The 14,837-nt window shown below is 33.9% G+C and overlaps 1 protein-coding gene and 1 long non-coding RNA gene across 3 annotated transcripts in view; both read right to left on the bottom strand.

Moving 5' to 3' along the window:
• LOC126742237 (uncharacterized) overlaps positions 1-14,837 on the bottom strand; it is a 263,438-nt gene that overhangs the window by 10,555 nt on the left and 238,046 nt on the right. The gene's annotated exons all lie outside the window — the stretch shown is intronic.
• On the bottom strand, positions 2,690-11,512 carry LOC126742231 (insulin-like growth factor-binding protein complex acid labile subunit). Its single transcript, XM_050448857.1, has 2 exons — positions 11,264-11,512; positions 2,690-4,283 (listed from the first exon to the last, which is right to left on the bottom strand). The coding sequence occupies exon 2, from the start codon at positions 4,270-4,272 to the stop codon at positions 2,869-2,871; it is 1,404 nt and encodes a 467-aa protein (XP_050304814.1). The 5' UTR covers positions 4,273-4,283; positions 11,264-11,512; the 3' UTR covers positions 2,690-2,868.

The raw sequence follows: 14,837 nt of genomic DNA, 5'->3' as shown, positions 1-14,837 counted from the left end.
AAATGCGCGTTCAAAAAACGAAGTTATTTAGTGTCTGTGTGTGCATTCAAATTTGCCTAATGTTTCATCCGTCGATGTAAATTAGTAAGTTGATCTAAATATAGATTTGGTAAAGGTCTAAAGGTTTAAAAACTTAAATTATGAACAAAGGCTTAAAATATGTGTAGTTTTATGGGGAACAATATTCCGATTATGGCATAGTAAATTTTACAAAAAAGAAAAACGAAAAAAAAACACTTAAACCAACCTAATTTTACCTAAAATCATACTTCATAAAATTATAGAGAAGTAGATAAAGACATTTAGATATGAGAAAACGTTCCTATGTAGTTTTACGCTAATGCGGAAATTGTTTTACAGTAATATAAATTTTCGGTGAAGTATAACTTTATCATAGGTTTTTGGGTTTATACCTCTAAACTTCCCAAAAATTTTCAAAATATATTTTCTATACAAGAATATTGTTTTTTTGACCATAGGCAAGGGGTTCAAATTTTTAGAAAATATTTCTTAAATATCAACATTTGTTGATGGAATTTTTAATTTTTTATTACAAATGCCTGGAAAAAATAAGAAACTTAAATATTTTGATTTCTGGAAAATAATAAAAATTTAAATTTTAAATTTTTTAAAAATTGATTTTCTTCGAAATTTTACTAACTATACCAGCGTCTTGCTCTTATCACCCACATCAGAAAAACACCGGGTTATAATGGGATTCGAGCAGAACTAACTGAATGAGAGCACTTTGAAAGTTCGGAAAAGCTCATTTTTCAACCTCGTTTTTGAGGCCAAAAATGGGCCTCAAAAATGCGATATCTCAGCTAATATAAGAGCTACGACCTTGCGGATGGTCTCGTTGGATTCAGAATGACGAAACTAAGACAAAACCGTTGGAATTTTCCCGATAGCGGCTATAGAAGCCGAGATATCGACCTCCAAAGTTTATGTTTTTTCATTTTTCGGGTATACCCCCCCGTATCGAATTTTTTCACCAAAAATTCATTTTTTTCGAAATCGAACTAACCATACCAGCGGCTTGCTCTCATCACCCTCATTACGAAAACACCGGGTTATAACGAGATTCGAGCAGAACTAACTGAATGAGAGCACTTTGAAAATTCGGAAAAAGTCATTTTTCGACCTCGTTTTTGAGGCCAAAAATGGGCTCCAAAAATGCGATATCTCAGCTAATATAATAGCTACAACCTTGCGGATGGTCTCGTTGGATTCAGAATGACGAAACTAAGACAAAACCGTTGGAATTTTCCCGATAGCGGCTATAGAAGCCGAGATATCGACCTCCAAAGTTTGGGTTTTTTCATTTTTAGGGTATACCCCCCCGTATCGAATTTTTTCACCAAAAATTCATTTTTTTCGAAATCGAACTAACCATACCAGCGGCTTCCTCTCATCACCCTCATTACGAAAACACCGGGTTATAACGAGATTCGAGCAGAACTAACTGAATAAGAGCACTTTGAAAATTCGGAAAAAGTCATTTTTCGACCTCGTTTTTGAGGCCAAAAATGGACTCCAAAAATGCGATATCTCAGCTAATGTAAGAGCTACGACCTTGTGGATGGTCTCGTTGGATTCAGAATGACGAAACTAAGACAAAACCGTTGGAATTTTCCACATAGTCCCCATAGAAGCCGAGATATCGACCTCCAAAGTTTGGGTTTTTTCATTTTTCGGGTATACCCCCCCGTATCGAATTTTTTCACCACAACTTAATTTTTTTCGAAATCGAACTAACCATACCAGCGGCTTCCTCTTATCACCCTCATTACGAAAACACCGGGTTATAACGGGATTCGTGCAGAACTAACTGAATGAGAGCACTTTGAAAATTCGGAAAAAGTCACTTTTTGACCTCGTTTTTGAGGCCAAAAATGGGCTCCAAAAATGCGATATCTCAGCTAATATAAGAGCTACGACCTTGCGGATGGTCTCGTTGGATTCAGAATGGCGAAACTAAGACAAAACCGTTGGAATTTTCCACATAGTCCCCATAGAAGCCGAGATATCGACCTCCAAAGTTAGGGTTTTTTCATTTTTCGGGTATACCCCCCCCGTATCGAATTTTTTCACCAAAAATTCATTTTTTTCGAAATCGAACTAACCATACCAGCGGCTTGCTCTCATCACCCTCATTACGAAAACACCGGGTTATAACGAGATTCGAGCAGAACTAACTGAATGAGAGCACTTTGAAAATTCGGAAAAAGTCACTTTTCGACCTCGTTTTTGAGGCTAAAAATGGGCTCCAAAAATGCGATATCTCAGCTAATATAAGAGCTACGACCTTGTGGATGGTCTCGTTGGATTCAGAATGACGAAACTAAGACAAAACCGGTGGAATTTTCCAGATAGTGGCTATAGAAGCCGAGGTATCGACCTCCAAAGTTTGGGATTTTTCATTTTTCGGGTATACCCCCCCGTATCGAATTTTTTCACCAAAAATTAATTTTTTTAGAAATCAAACTAACTATACCAGCATCTTATTTAGGACTCCTAGATTACGAAAACACTGGGTTATAACGGGATTCGTGCAGAACTAACTGAATGAGAACACTTTGAAAATTCGGAAAAAGTCACTTTTCGACCTCGTTTTTATGGCCAAAAATGGGCTCCAAAAGTGCGATATCTCAGCTAATATAAGAGCTACGAAATCAGACCTTCAAAGTTTGGGATTTTTTATTTTTCAAAGAATATTCCTGCCAGTATGTGGAGTTTGAAGAGGTGAATCATAGCATAATTTCGACAAAAAAAAAACATTTATTAGAAATATCACTATAGTTTTTATTATCACAAAATAAAACCAGAAGATAAATTATGAGGTAGAAAAAATCAAATTTAAAGCTGTCAATAACAATGTAGAAAAACAATAAAAAACAAAGCGGTGTAAAACCAAACAGAAATACCAAAAGTAGGTGCAAAGGCTGTGGAATAATCATCGGTTATGTTATAAATAGGTTCTATTGTACTTTCGAATGATTCTAAACATATAGTATCTATATAAAAATTCGTTTCGTTGGGCCTACAACTGGTTGTTAAACACAAAGAGATATTTTTCAATAAATAGAATCTATATAAATCAGTTAAAAAATCACAGCTATGAGAGTTATTTGCAAAAACGATTTCTTTTATATTTGGCATTTTCTTATGTAATATTGTATAATTAAAGTTTGCCAACTTATTAAAGCTTAAATCTACAACTGCTAAAGAGTTTTGTACTTCATTCTCGGAATTAATTATAAAATTGCTTATATAATTTTCGTTAAGCCATAAAATGTACAATTTAGGAAGTTTATCAAAATAACTAAAATCTATACTGCTAAAATTGTTACGTACTAGTTCTAACACTACGAGCGAATCAAGACCTATTAATCCATAAGGTTTAATAAGGCTTATGTGATTATCACCTAAATATAAATATCGCAGGTTTTTAAGACCATTGAAGGAACTTACTTGAATTTCACTTAAATTATTAAATCTTAATTGTAAATTAAATAAACTTGTCAGAGGTTTAAAATTGTATTGGACTAAGAAACTAATACTGTTGTGATTCAGATATAAATAATTTAAGTTCTTAAGGCCGATAAACGCATTTTGATGGATTTCAATAATATTATTACGCTCTATGTACAAAAGTTTTAAATTCGATAAATGTTTGAACATTCGGTCTTCTAATTTTTTCAAATCGTTGTTATTTATATAGAGATATTTTAGATTAATTAAGTCAGCAAACGCGTAAGGCTGCACGTAAAATATTTGGTTCTGCGTTAAATTTAATACGTCCAAATTGGGCAAATCGGAAAAAACATTATTCGTTAAAATTCTTAACAAATTCGAGCTTAAGTCCAAGTGCCAAAGGCGTTTTAAACCCGCAAAACATTTCGGTTCCAAATAATCGATCTCGTTGCGTCGTAAATTAAGAATTTTCAAAAGAAAAAAACTGCTAAAGGCAAACCGTTTTACACTTTTGACTTTGCATTCCGGTAATTCTAAAAAACTAACGTTATTTCTAGAAAAATTAAACGTTTTTTCATCGATAATGGTCAACGAGCAATTAGCGCATCGGATCCAATGAGTTCGATTTAAAGGGGTCTTGAAATTTCTGAAGAAGTTCGAGTCGATGTTCGTGCAGGTGAGTTGCGGCCAGTTTAAAACGCTCTGATGTATCTGGCAGGTGTCGTCGGTCTTCAGGTTGGTTGTTCTTGTCGAAATTAAAATTACGAGTACGGTGAAGTAGACCCACCTTGTCATTATTAGTGCAGCTGTAACGAGAAAGTATATAATATTAACATATGGTTAATGTTCTACATCTACTTGATATTACTATAAATGGGATCAATTAGAGGAAACTGTATATACGCTGGATCTCAAATGACACTGCATCTGGTTTTTATTCAACTATACAGGGTGTCCCGAAATTACCAGCGGCATGTTTGTCTAGAAATAAGACAAAAACTTCATATACAGGAATCTTGAAAAGTGAATCATTTTCATGTTACAGGGTGTTTTATAATTCCTATTGAAGATGGTTTTTTGTTAATATTTTTCAAACGCCTGGTCGTAATTTTTCGAAATTTTTAACGTATACTACTGTTATTGTTTCTAACTGATTTTATATCATTTTATGTTAAAATGTATACAGGGACGTGCATAATGTCATAACTTTTTTCTGGTTACTTTTTAACTATTTGGATAGTAAAATTAAAAAGAACCAACATTTTTACAAAAAAAAGGTGCTTTTGTCTTATTTCGTTAGAAGCCTCCAGTTTCAAGAAACACAGTTATTAAGTTATAAGTAAACCATGACTTGGTATTGAAAAGGTAACTATGTATAAAATAAAAAATAGTAGTTGCCAGTGCTTGTTAACAATTTGTTTATTGCTTGAATTTTGTTTTGATTGGCATTTTAATTTATTTTACATTTACGTTGGTAAAGTTAAGTAGTTCCTTGAGTGAAACTATATGGATAGATTTACGAATCAAGAGTTGGGCGATATGCATTTTGTGTATAGTTTGTGTAATGGCAGCTCGTTAGCTGCTGTTGGTTCTTTTTAATTTTACTATTTAAATAATTAAAAAGTAACCAGAAAAAAAGTTAGGACATTTTTATCTGTGCGGAACACTAATTTTAAACAGCCCTGTATACATTGTTTTCATAAAATGTTATAAAATCAGTTAGTGACAATAACAGTAGTATAAGTTAAAAATTTCGAAAAATAACGACCAGGCGTTTGGAAAATATTAACAAAAAAACCATCTTCAATAGGAATTATAAAACACCCTGTGACATGAAACATGAAAACGATTCACTTCCTGTATATGAAGTTTTTATCTTATTTTTAGACAAAGATGCGGCTGGTAAAATATTGCGATGTAATTTCGGGACACCCTGTATTATATTATTAGTAGCCGCTTAATGATACGAGGGTCATGTGAAAACGTCGTTAAATGTTCGAGATCTCTCGCTTACCGATAGATGGCATTTACATATTCTGTTGGATCAGTACCAAACACATATGTGGTGCCCTCCCAAAGTTGACAGTTGATAATTGTTTAAACAAATGGATTGAATCGAATATCGCGCCGTAATAAAGTTCCTCTATTTAAAAGGAAAAAAAACTCGGAAAATGAAAAGTATGGTGAATTTTTGCTCACATGTACAACCGTGAAACCTTAGAACATTGAAAGGCTAGAATTAGCATTGCTGCGGAACTATGGGCAGTTTGTTTGCTTATTATAAAATATGATAAGATACTCTATAAAGAAGTCAACATTAAATCAAAATTAAATGAATGTAGATAACGTCCCGATATTAGAGAAAAAGGCAACAACATCGCAACGCCGCTCGATCGCTTTGTTGATTCCACCGACACAAGTAATCTTTACCAGTGACGTCGTCAAAAAAGATTTGCCTGATAAAATATTTATTATTAATAGATTATGCTTTAAATTAGGTAATTCAAGGGCCTTATGTTTTGCTGATGGCTTTAAAATGTATATGGAAATTAGTACACTAGAGGATAATCGTTTTGCAAATAAATGTACAAAGTATTGTAGACTGGTGTAACTTAAATGATTTTAGTTTTAATAAAAAATATGTTGTTCTATGTCTCTAACTCTTAATAAAAATATGAGTATAGCATTAATGGTATACCAGTACAAGATTGTAAGCATGAGAAAGACTTGGGTATTATTGTGGACTATAATTTGACTTTTACAGACAACATTGTTGGTTTTAGTGTTGAGTGTTGTCTAAAATTGTTTGACAGTCTGGTGTTGCCAGTATGGTCACCACAATATGAGGATTCATTCATTATTGTTCATCATCAGTTATTGTAGGAATTTAATAGACTCTTCCTGGAAAATAGACACCAAGAAATTTGCCTTGTGTATATGTATAAAATCTTAACAAAAAAAATTAACTCTCCAGAAATACTTTCAATGCTTCCATTTTTTGTCAGTGCTGAGAACACTAGCCAAAGAAAGACTTTCAATTTAGATTTTTCAAGAACAAATATTTTTAAGAGCTCACCAAAATATAAAATGTGCAATTCTTTTAGTATTCATGCTAGTGACTTGGACATAGATTTGATAAGCTTAGAAAGCTTTACTAGAATTATAAATGATAAGTTATATGTTTCTTAGATGTAGGATTTAAATAGTTTATAACGTTTAAGTATTAATAAAGTTAATTAGTTCCTGTGTTAGTAGATATTTAGATAAGAGCTATGCAGGATTTTGTATTGTTTACTTAGTGCTTCTGATTTTTTTGAATTTATTAGTTACCTATAGGTAATTTCGGTATTTGTAATCGGCTGACGTGGCTGTGGCTGTACGTTTTTTTAACGTACTTAATTAGAGTATTTATCAAATAAAAAGCATTTTTATGGAAATTAAACATTTTATAATTATTAAAGATTTCTTAATTAACGTTTTTATTATTCTACGTTTATGACGACGGTTGTCTCTTTTGATATAATGTTATGACAATATCGGTATTTACTTGTGAAAGGATCGACTTTATTAAAAAATTATATAAACAAACTTATTAATATGTAGTAATTATAATATAGTCTCCGTCATGGTGAGCAAAACACGTATAATTCTCTGACTTTAACTTAATAAATTTGAGACCTGTGCCTTGGAGTTTGTCTCATTACTATTTAATGTAAACCGGTCTCTTTAAGAAAGGATGGACTATTTCTGGGAGTCAAACAAAGTTGTTGCTTACTAATTCTAGCTCTTTTAATGTTCTAAGCGTGAAACTGGATGACAGAGTTTAAACGCGCACGTATACCAGCATGTTCGACGATGAACGTTCTGGACTTCAAACTTGTGTTCTGGCGCACACAACAGTGATAGAAGATCGCCGATTAACTATTAAATAAATTGCTGAGACCTGCAGGTCATATCGCGCGAGGGTCTTTAGCTGTTCCCAAAGAATCGCGTTGAGTTTATGAGTATTGACGAAACATGGATCTATCACCATATTCCGGAGACTAAACAACAGTTAATGCAATGGACTGGGGTGGAGAAACCAGCTCTTAAGAAGGCCGTGGCGTAATTATGGTTAGTTACCTTCAAAAAGGAAAAACCATTAGTGGACCCTGTGTTATTGGACCAATTGATGGCTTTACTCAAGAAGAAACGACCACAATTAACGAAGAAGAAGGTGTTGTTTCATCAGGACAATGCGCGAGTCCACATTGTCACATTGCAATTGGAATTGCTTCGACATCCACCGTACCCACCAGACCTACCTCCGAGTGACTTTTTTTTGTTCTCCAACGTGAAAAAATTGCTCGGAGTGAGTCACTGGTGAACTGAACTGAACCTGAATTTTTTAAATTTACCTAAAGATTATTTTTCTGATGGCCTGAAGGGTTTGGTAAAGCGTTTGACCAAATGTATTGACTTGTTTGGAGACTGGTATGTCGAGAAATAAATTTCTGTTTTGCTTGAATTAGGATGTGGCCGGAAACTTTTCAAATGACCCTCGTTCTTATATAATATATAGGCACTTCGATATATCATGTAAAAATGATTTAGATAGCAGGAAGAGAATCCCTATAGGAGCGGCTATAAGCCTATAAAAGCGATTAATTCTCCGGTAACTCTTATGAAATGTGCATACTTGTATGATGGATTAATGCGACAAAACAAAGCTACTAGTCGTAACATACTAGTCTAGCCTAAAGTTTAGGCTAGACATAATATGGTATATAGGTATATAGGGTGATTCAAAAGTAAGCGGCATCCTTTCAGGGGCGTAATCCTTGTATGAAAATAAGGCAAAAAGTTCATATTAATATGGGTCCGAAATTGCTTCCTAAGGGAGCTACGCCCCTTTGAATAGGACCCCTTGAAGACAATTTTTTCTCTATAACTTTAAAACGCTTTAGAATTAAATTTTGAAAATTGGTGTACTGCATAAACATTTCGTTGTGAATAAGATTCTAAATTCAAATTTTTTAAATTTTATTCAGGTGCGTCACATGCGGGGGTTGGTAAGGGTAAAAACATCCTTTTTTCTTTTACTCTTTAGGTTCTTGTGATTTTGTTTGAAAATTATAAAATTTTAGAGTCTTATACGTAAAAAAGGTACTCTTAGTTCAATTCGATATAGCGTACCATTTACGAGAAAAGCGACTTTGAAAATGTTCTAATTGCGTATGTTTATTGATGAAAATTAATTCGCCTTACGATCGACAAAAAAGACACTTTTTACTCACATTTTATTTAACAATTTATAGAAAGTGTTCAAAATTATTACCATTCGCGTCACGGCAAGCTCTTAATCTTTTTATAAGATTATGGTGCACACGTAGTAGAATTCTTGGATTGTTTTTAATTGTCTGAAATCCTTCCTCTATTCTTTGCCTGAGAACATCAATATTGGGTATAGGGCGGGAATAAACTAGTTGTTTTAGGTGTCCCCATAAATAAAAATCAAGGGGGTTTAGGTCAGGAGACCGTGGTGGTCATGGCACTGGACCCCCACGACCTATCCAGCGGTTTTGATAGGCATTATTTAAATGTTCTCTAGCGAGAATGCTAAAATGTGGGGGAGCACCATCGTGCATAAACCACATTTGTGCTCGTAATTGAAGCGGTAGATTTTCTAATATTTGTGGTAATTCATTCTGTAAAAAAATTGTGTAAATTTATCCATTAAGTCGTTGCGGCATAAATACAGGTCCTTTTAAATGCCCATCGATTATTCCCGCCCACACATTTAAACTAAACTGCTGCTGATGTGCCTTCTGTACCGTAGCATGGGGATTCTCATCCGTCCATAGGTGGTTGTTGTGGAAATTGAAAATTCCGTTTCTTGTGAAGCCGGCCTCGTCAGTAAATAAAATTTTCTTCTCAAAATTTTCAAAAGCAATACGGTTTTCTTCTAGTCAATTACAGAAGTGTACACGAGGAAGGAAATCTCGCTCTTCCAAAGCCTGAACCCGTTGAATATGATAAGGGTAGAGTAACATATCATGCAAAATTCTCCATACGATTGACTGAGAGGACCCTTCTTGATTTGCGATGATGTGAGTGCTCAAAGATGGATCTTCTTCAATACGATCTAGCACGCGTTCTTCTAACGCTAGGGTTCTGGCATTTCTTGGTCGCCCAACAACTTCCTGTCTTTGAAATGTTCCTTAAGCAAAATTTAAGTAGATATTATGCGATATTACTCACATTTTTGACTTTACCTGTTTCCCTTAAATTACGATCTACTCTTGCGAAAACCGTACGGTGTGGCACTCGTCGATTAGGAAATGCCTCATGATACAATCGTCTTGCTTCAACATAATTACCAAATGCTCTTCCAAACATAATGTGAATATCAGCTTGTTCTTGATACGTAAAATCCATGTTTGCTTTTTAAACTTAGAAACACAAAGTACCAAACTCAACAAAGGCAATGCCCTTCTTATTAATAATAAATAGTAATTTGTAAAACACTCTATGAAACTAATTTTACTTTGACAAAGTAAATTGTATTTTACAATGACATTTATCAGTCATTTAAATGCCAAAAACCAAAAAACAACCGCCAACTTCGTTTTAAATGCGTATCCAGTAATTTTATTATGTATTAAACATACGCAATCAGAAAATTTTCAAAGTCGATTTTCTCGTAAATGGTACGCTCTATCGAATTGAACTAAGAGTACCTTTTTTACGTATAAGACTCTAAAATTTTATAATTTTCAAACAAAATCACAATAAATTCTAGTTGCGATCCTATAGGTTTGAAATCTTGAGTTTAGTTGTGGGATGGGATCGAAGGAATAAAAACAAACGTCACTTTATGTACTGGCCAACGTTTCGCAATAATTTTATTGCTTCATCAGGGCCCTAAGGTAACAAAAAGAGACAATAAAAAAGGATTATTATATATAAACAAAATTTAACTTTTTGGGGTTATGTTGATACCACCAAAAAAGAAAAAAAGAGAAAAACAAAAAAAAACAACAAAATCTTAGATTTGAATTAAAAAAAAAAATTACAAAAATCATCATATCATTTTTTTTTTTATTTTTTTTATTTTTTTTTTGTTGTGTAATTTTTTTTTTAATTCAAATATTTTGTTGTTTTTTTTTGTTTTTCTCTTTTTTTCTTTTTTGGTGGTATCAACATAACCCCAAAAAGTTAAATTTTGTTTATATATAATAATCCTTTTTTATTGTGTCTTTTTGTTACCTTAGGGCCCTGATGAAGCAATAAAATTATTGCGAAACGTTGGCCAGTACATAAAGTGACGTTTGTTTTTATTCCTTCGATCCCATCCCACAACTAAACTCAAGAAAAAAAAAATCACAATAACCTAAAGAGTAAAAGAAAAAGAGATGTTTTACCCTTACCAACCCCCGCATGTGACGCACCTGAATAAAATTTAAAAAATTTGAATTTAGAATCTTATTCACAACGAAATGTTTATGCAGCACACCAATTTTCAAAATTTAATTCTAAAGGGTTTTAAAGTTATAGAGAAAAAATTGTCTTCAAGAAGTCCTATTCAAAGGGGCGTAGCTCCCTTAGGAAGCAATTTCGAACCCATATTAATATGAACTTTTTGCCTTATTTTCATACAAGGATTACGCCCCTGAAAAGATGCCGCTTACTTTTGAATCACCCTGTATAATTATATCAACGTTTAACGATGATTTGATGCAGGTGGCGAGAAAAGGAGGTTGCGTTCTTTTTACGAATTTAGCATTTTTCTAACATAATTACTTACGATATAGGAGTAGTATTTTATATCCTAGAAAACTTGACTAAGTATTCCAGTCGCAGCTACATTTCAACAAAAATACAAGAGTCCATTTACGGGCAGGTATAATACTTCACTTGAAAATGAAGCAGCAGCAGCAGATTCATTCTTCATTGAACCAACGACGTCGCTTTTCGCTTTTTTTCTCACAACGAACCGTTTGTTCCACGGACCACAACATTAATGGTAATTATTACTACTACAACAGCGAAATCGACGACGCCGCGCCGAATTGCCTACCACCGCTCACTTTTTCAAACGACGTTACTTGAAATGTATAGGAGCTAACTGTTACTTTAAAACAACGTAAACGCTATTTTCGTATTATGCTTGTGCTCAAGCTCTCTATTCTCTTTGTACTATATATCTCCCCCCTAACGTAACTCTAGTATAATAATCCAACCAAGGTCAGCTCTTGCACGACGATTTCGTTTCGGATTCTCGGTTACGTACCTTCCTATAGGTAAAAAGGATTTTATAGAATAGATGCGGGGGAAGCGATTACGAGACTCTTTTGTTGGTTCTGATGGTCATAAGGAAAAAGACAATACTCTCGGGTAGGACTGGGGTCTTTTAAATTATAGAGAGCCGAAACGCACTGCTTAATTTTTTCGACGCGTTAGGTGTGAACGCAGTCAACTTTACCAAAAAAACACGAGCACTCACGACTACCATTGCATCAGGACAGTAAATCGGATTGGGCCTGTTATATTAAATTTTGACATGTTTAATTCGTCAAAATAACAAATCATGTAAGAAATGTACTTGCATAAACCATGGAATGGATTATGAGAATTCTAAGTTAGGAGATGACACCACATTTATGGAAACACCTGAATAAAGTAAAGTACCTGTAAGCAAATATTTTGCTCATTATGAGGACATATTGACAAGAACAATAGTATAAGAATATCATTCTTTTATAGGGACTAACACCCTTCAATTTATGACATCGGTCGGCCTGATAGCTTCGTTTTACGATCAATTAAAAGAATATTATCAAACAACTGATGTCTTATTTAAATAGCAAATAAAAACATGTTGATGCGGACGCACCATAAACTAACAACTACTGGATGTGGATCAGATATGCAGCTACTCAAATAAACAAACTGATGGGCAGTACTGCAAAACAATCGTTGAACCTAAATCCACATTGATACATAGTTACGGATACGTGATACGCTGTCAAGCCTATCCGTGACTTTTATCACATCCATTGGAGACATGGGTATCCGTAAAATGACATTATTAGAATTCTTGGTGTTTACAGTGTTGACCTTCCACAATTGCTTCAACCTATTTTTATGCCTTCATTGTAAAGGAGTTATTTAATCTCATAGAGGTTTCCTGACATAAATGAATAAAACCAACATGTCGTCTTCTAGTTCGAATTAACCAACTTCTATCCGTGTTTTCCTTCACGTACCGTCAAATGGGGTTAAGTGAATCAAAATAAGTGGTTTTTTTCGTTTTTCTGCCAAAGTATTAAATTAAAAAATATGTAAAAAATATTGTAGATTCTGGTAAACGTCTTAAAAGATTTTGTTAAAACTTGTAAGCATTTAAGCATGGGAAGTCCTCCATTTTTTTTGATAAAGTCTGATTCACTTTACCCTCCGGTTTGGGGTAAAGTGAATCATGTATTAGAAGTGCTGTAAAATTCACTTTAAACATAATGTGGGTAAAATGAATCAACAAAAAATAAAAAAAGAAGATTTAAACGGAAAAAAACACTTAAAAAAAAACAAATTCTTTATTCTAAAGGTAACTAAAGTAAGATTAAGTAACAAAGTCTTATTCTATAACACATTCTATCACAGAATATTAAGGCTTTATAAAAACAACAAACTTAGGAACTTTTCTTTAAACAAAAATGGCACTCTTGGTAAAAAAAACTTAAGTCTACATACAAAACATAGGAAAATTAACAAAAAAGAAATTACTCCAACTTTTTAAATTCGTCGTTGTCTAAGTTAAAAACAAATTTACCCCTCTTGAAAGACTTTTGACGCAGTTTTATAATAATTTGATCTTGGCTTATTAGGCAAAGGTCCTGTATTTCTGGATAAACAAAATACCCCTTTTCCGAGTTTCCCTTTTTTCTCATGGCATTTATAGTAAATTCTTTTTTCTTTGAACAATTCTCGATTTTGCCAACAAACAATCGATCTCGTTTCTCGGTTGGAAACTTTGCAATAATAAACTCCCCAATCTTTGGCTCCATGGATAAGTCTGTGTCGATCATGTAAGTATCATCATTCGATGTCGACGGATTTGGATCAAACTCGTCAAAGTTTTCAACAATATTTTCGAAATCACTTAGGGAAAATTCTTTATCTAACTCTCGATCTAACTCATCATCCGATATTTCCAGGGCTCTTTTTTCGTTTTTTTTCATGTTTTTTTTAGATGATTTTTTTGTGGGTGTTTTATCTATTATCGTTGATAATAAACTTTGACTTGACACACTTTTGCCAGCCTCGATAATAATTTTTTTTCCTCTCTTTGTTGATTGATTCGGGGTAGTTTTTAAATTTTTTAGGTGACTGATTATTGTGTTACTCCAGGCCTGATCATTATTCTCACCATTTTCATCGATGTGTAAATTTCGTGGAATTTTATTTAAAATTTTGTTGGGATCGAGCGGAAAAATTCCACATGCCTTAAAACCAGCAATGGAATTTTCTTTCGACTTTATGCCAACCTTTTCCACACTCTGTCTCAGCAGCCTTGGAAACTCCGTTTTAGGAATGACTCCACGGTGTTTTAGTTTCCATTGTTCCAAGGTGGATCTCCATGCAGCTTTTAAAGGCCTAAAATACGCGACATCGAGCGGTTGAAGCAAATGAGTTGAATTGGGAGGGAGTAAGACAAAATCAATTTCATTATTCTCACATTGCTGTACGACATTAGTGGTAATGTGGCAATTTAAGTTATCGCCTATTAAAACTTTACGCTCAGCAAGCTTTCGAAAATAAGGCATGACAATTGTCTTAAACCAGTCCTCAAATATATCAGAGTCAAACCATCCACTCATGCTTCTGTTATATCTTGCTCCTTCAATTCCTCCCTCTGTCCAACCATCATAGGAATGTTTTGCCTTGTATACCGTATATGGAGGCAGTAATGTTCCATCAGCGGCTATTGCAAACATCACAGTTGTGCTGGTCTTTGAGGAGTCTATTAACCTATGGGCATGCTTTGCACCTCTTTTTGTAATTACTTTAGCCGACCCGGGATCATCCACAAAATTGGTCTCGTCGTAATTGATAATATTTTGAGCAGGGACGTCTTTCAACGTGACCTGCAAGTTTTCAAAATATTTTTGAATAACCTCGCGGGTTAATGCACCTCTAACGCGTTTTGTATTTTCAGCCAACTTAACGGTAAGGTCTTTATTTCTGCTCATAAAACTTTTGAACCAGTCCATCCCTGGCATATTTTCTTTAAATCTGGAATCCCTTACTCCTAGTCTATTTAGATATTGTTGCACAATTGCTCTAACATCTGTACTTTTTAATGGGAATCCCCAGTCGGC

This window comes from Anthonomus grandis, chromosome 11, assembly GCF_022605725.1.
Source record: "Anthonomus grandis grandis chromosome 11, icAntGran1.3, whole genome shotgun sequence".
NCBI classification, from domain to species: domain Eukaryota; kingdom Metazoa; phylum Arthropoda; class Insecta; order Coleoptera; family Curculionidae; genus Anthonomus; species Anthonomus grandis.
The sequence above is the reverse complement of the archived record's forward strand: the minus strand, read 5'-3'. Positions and strand labels throughout refer to the sequence as shown.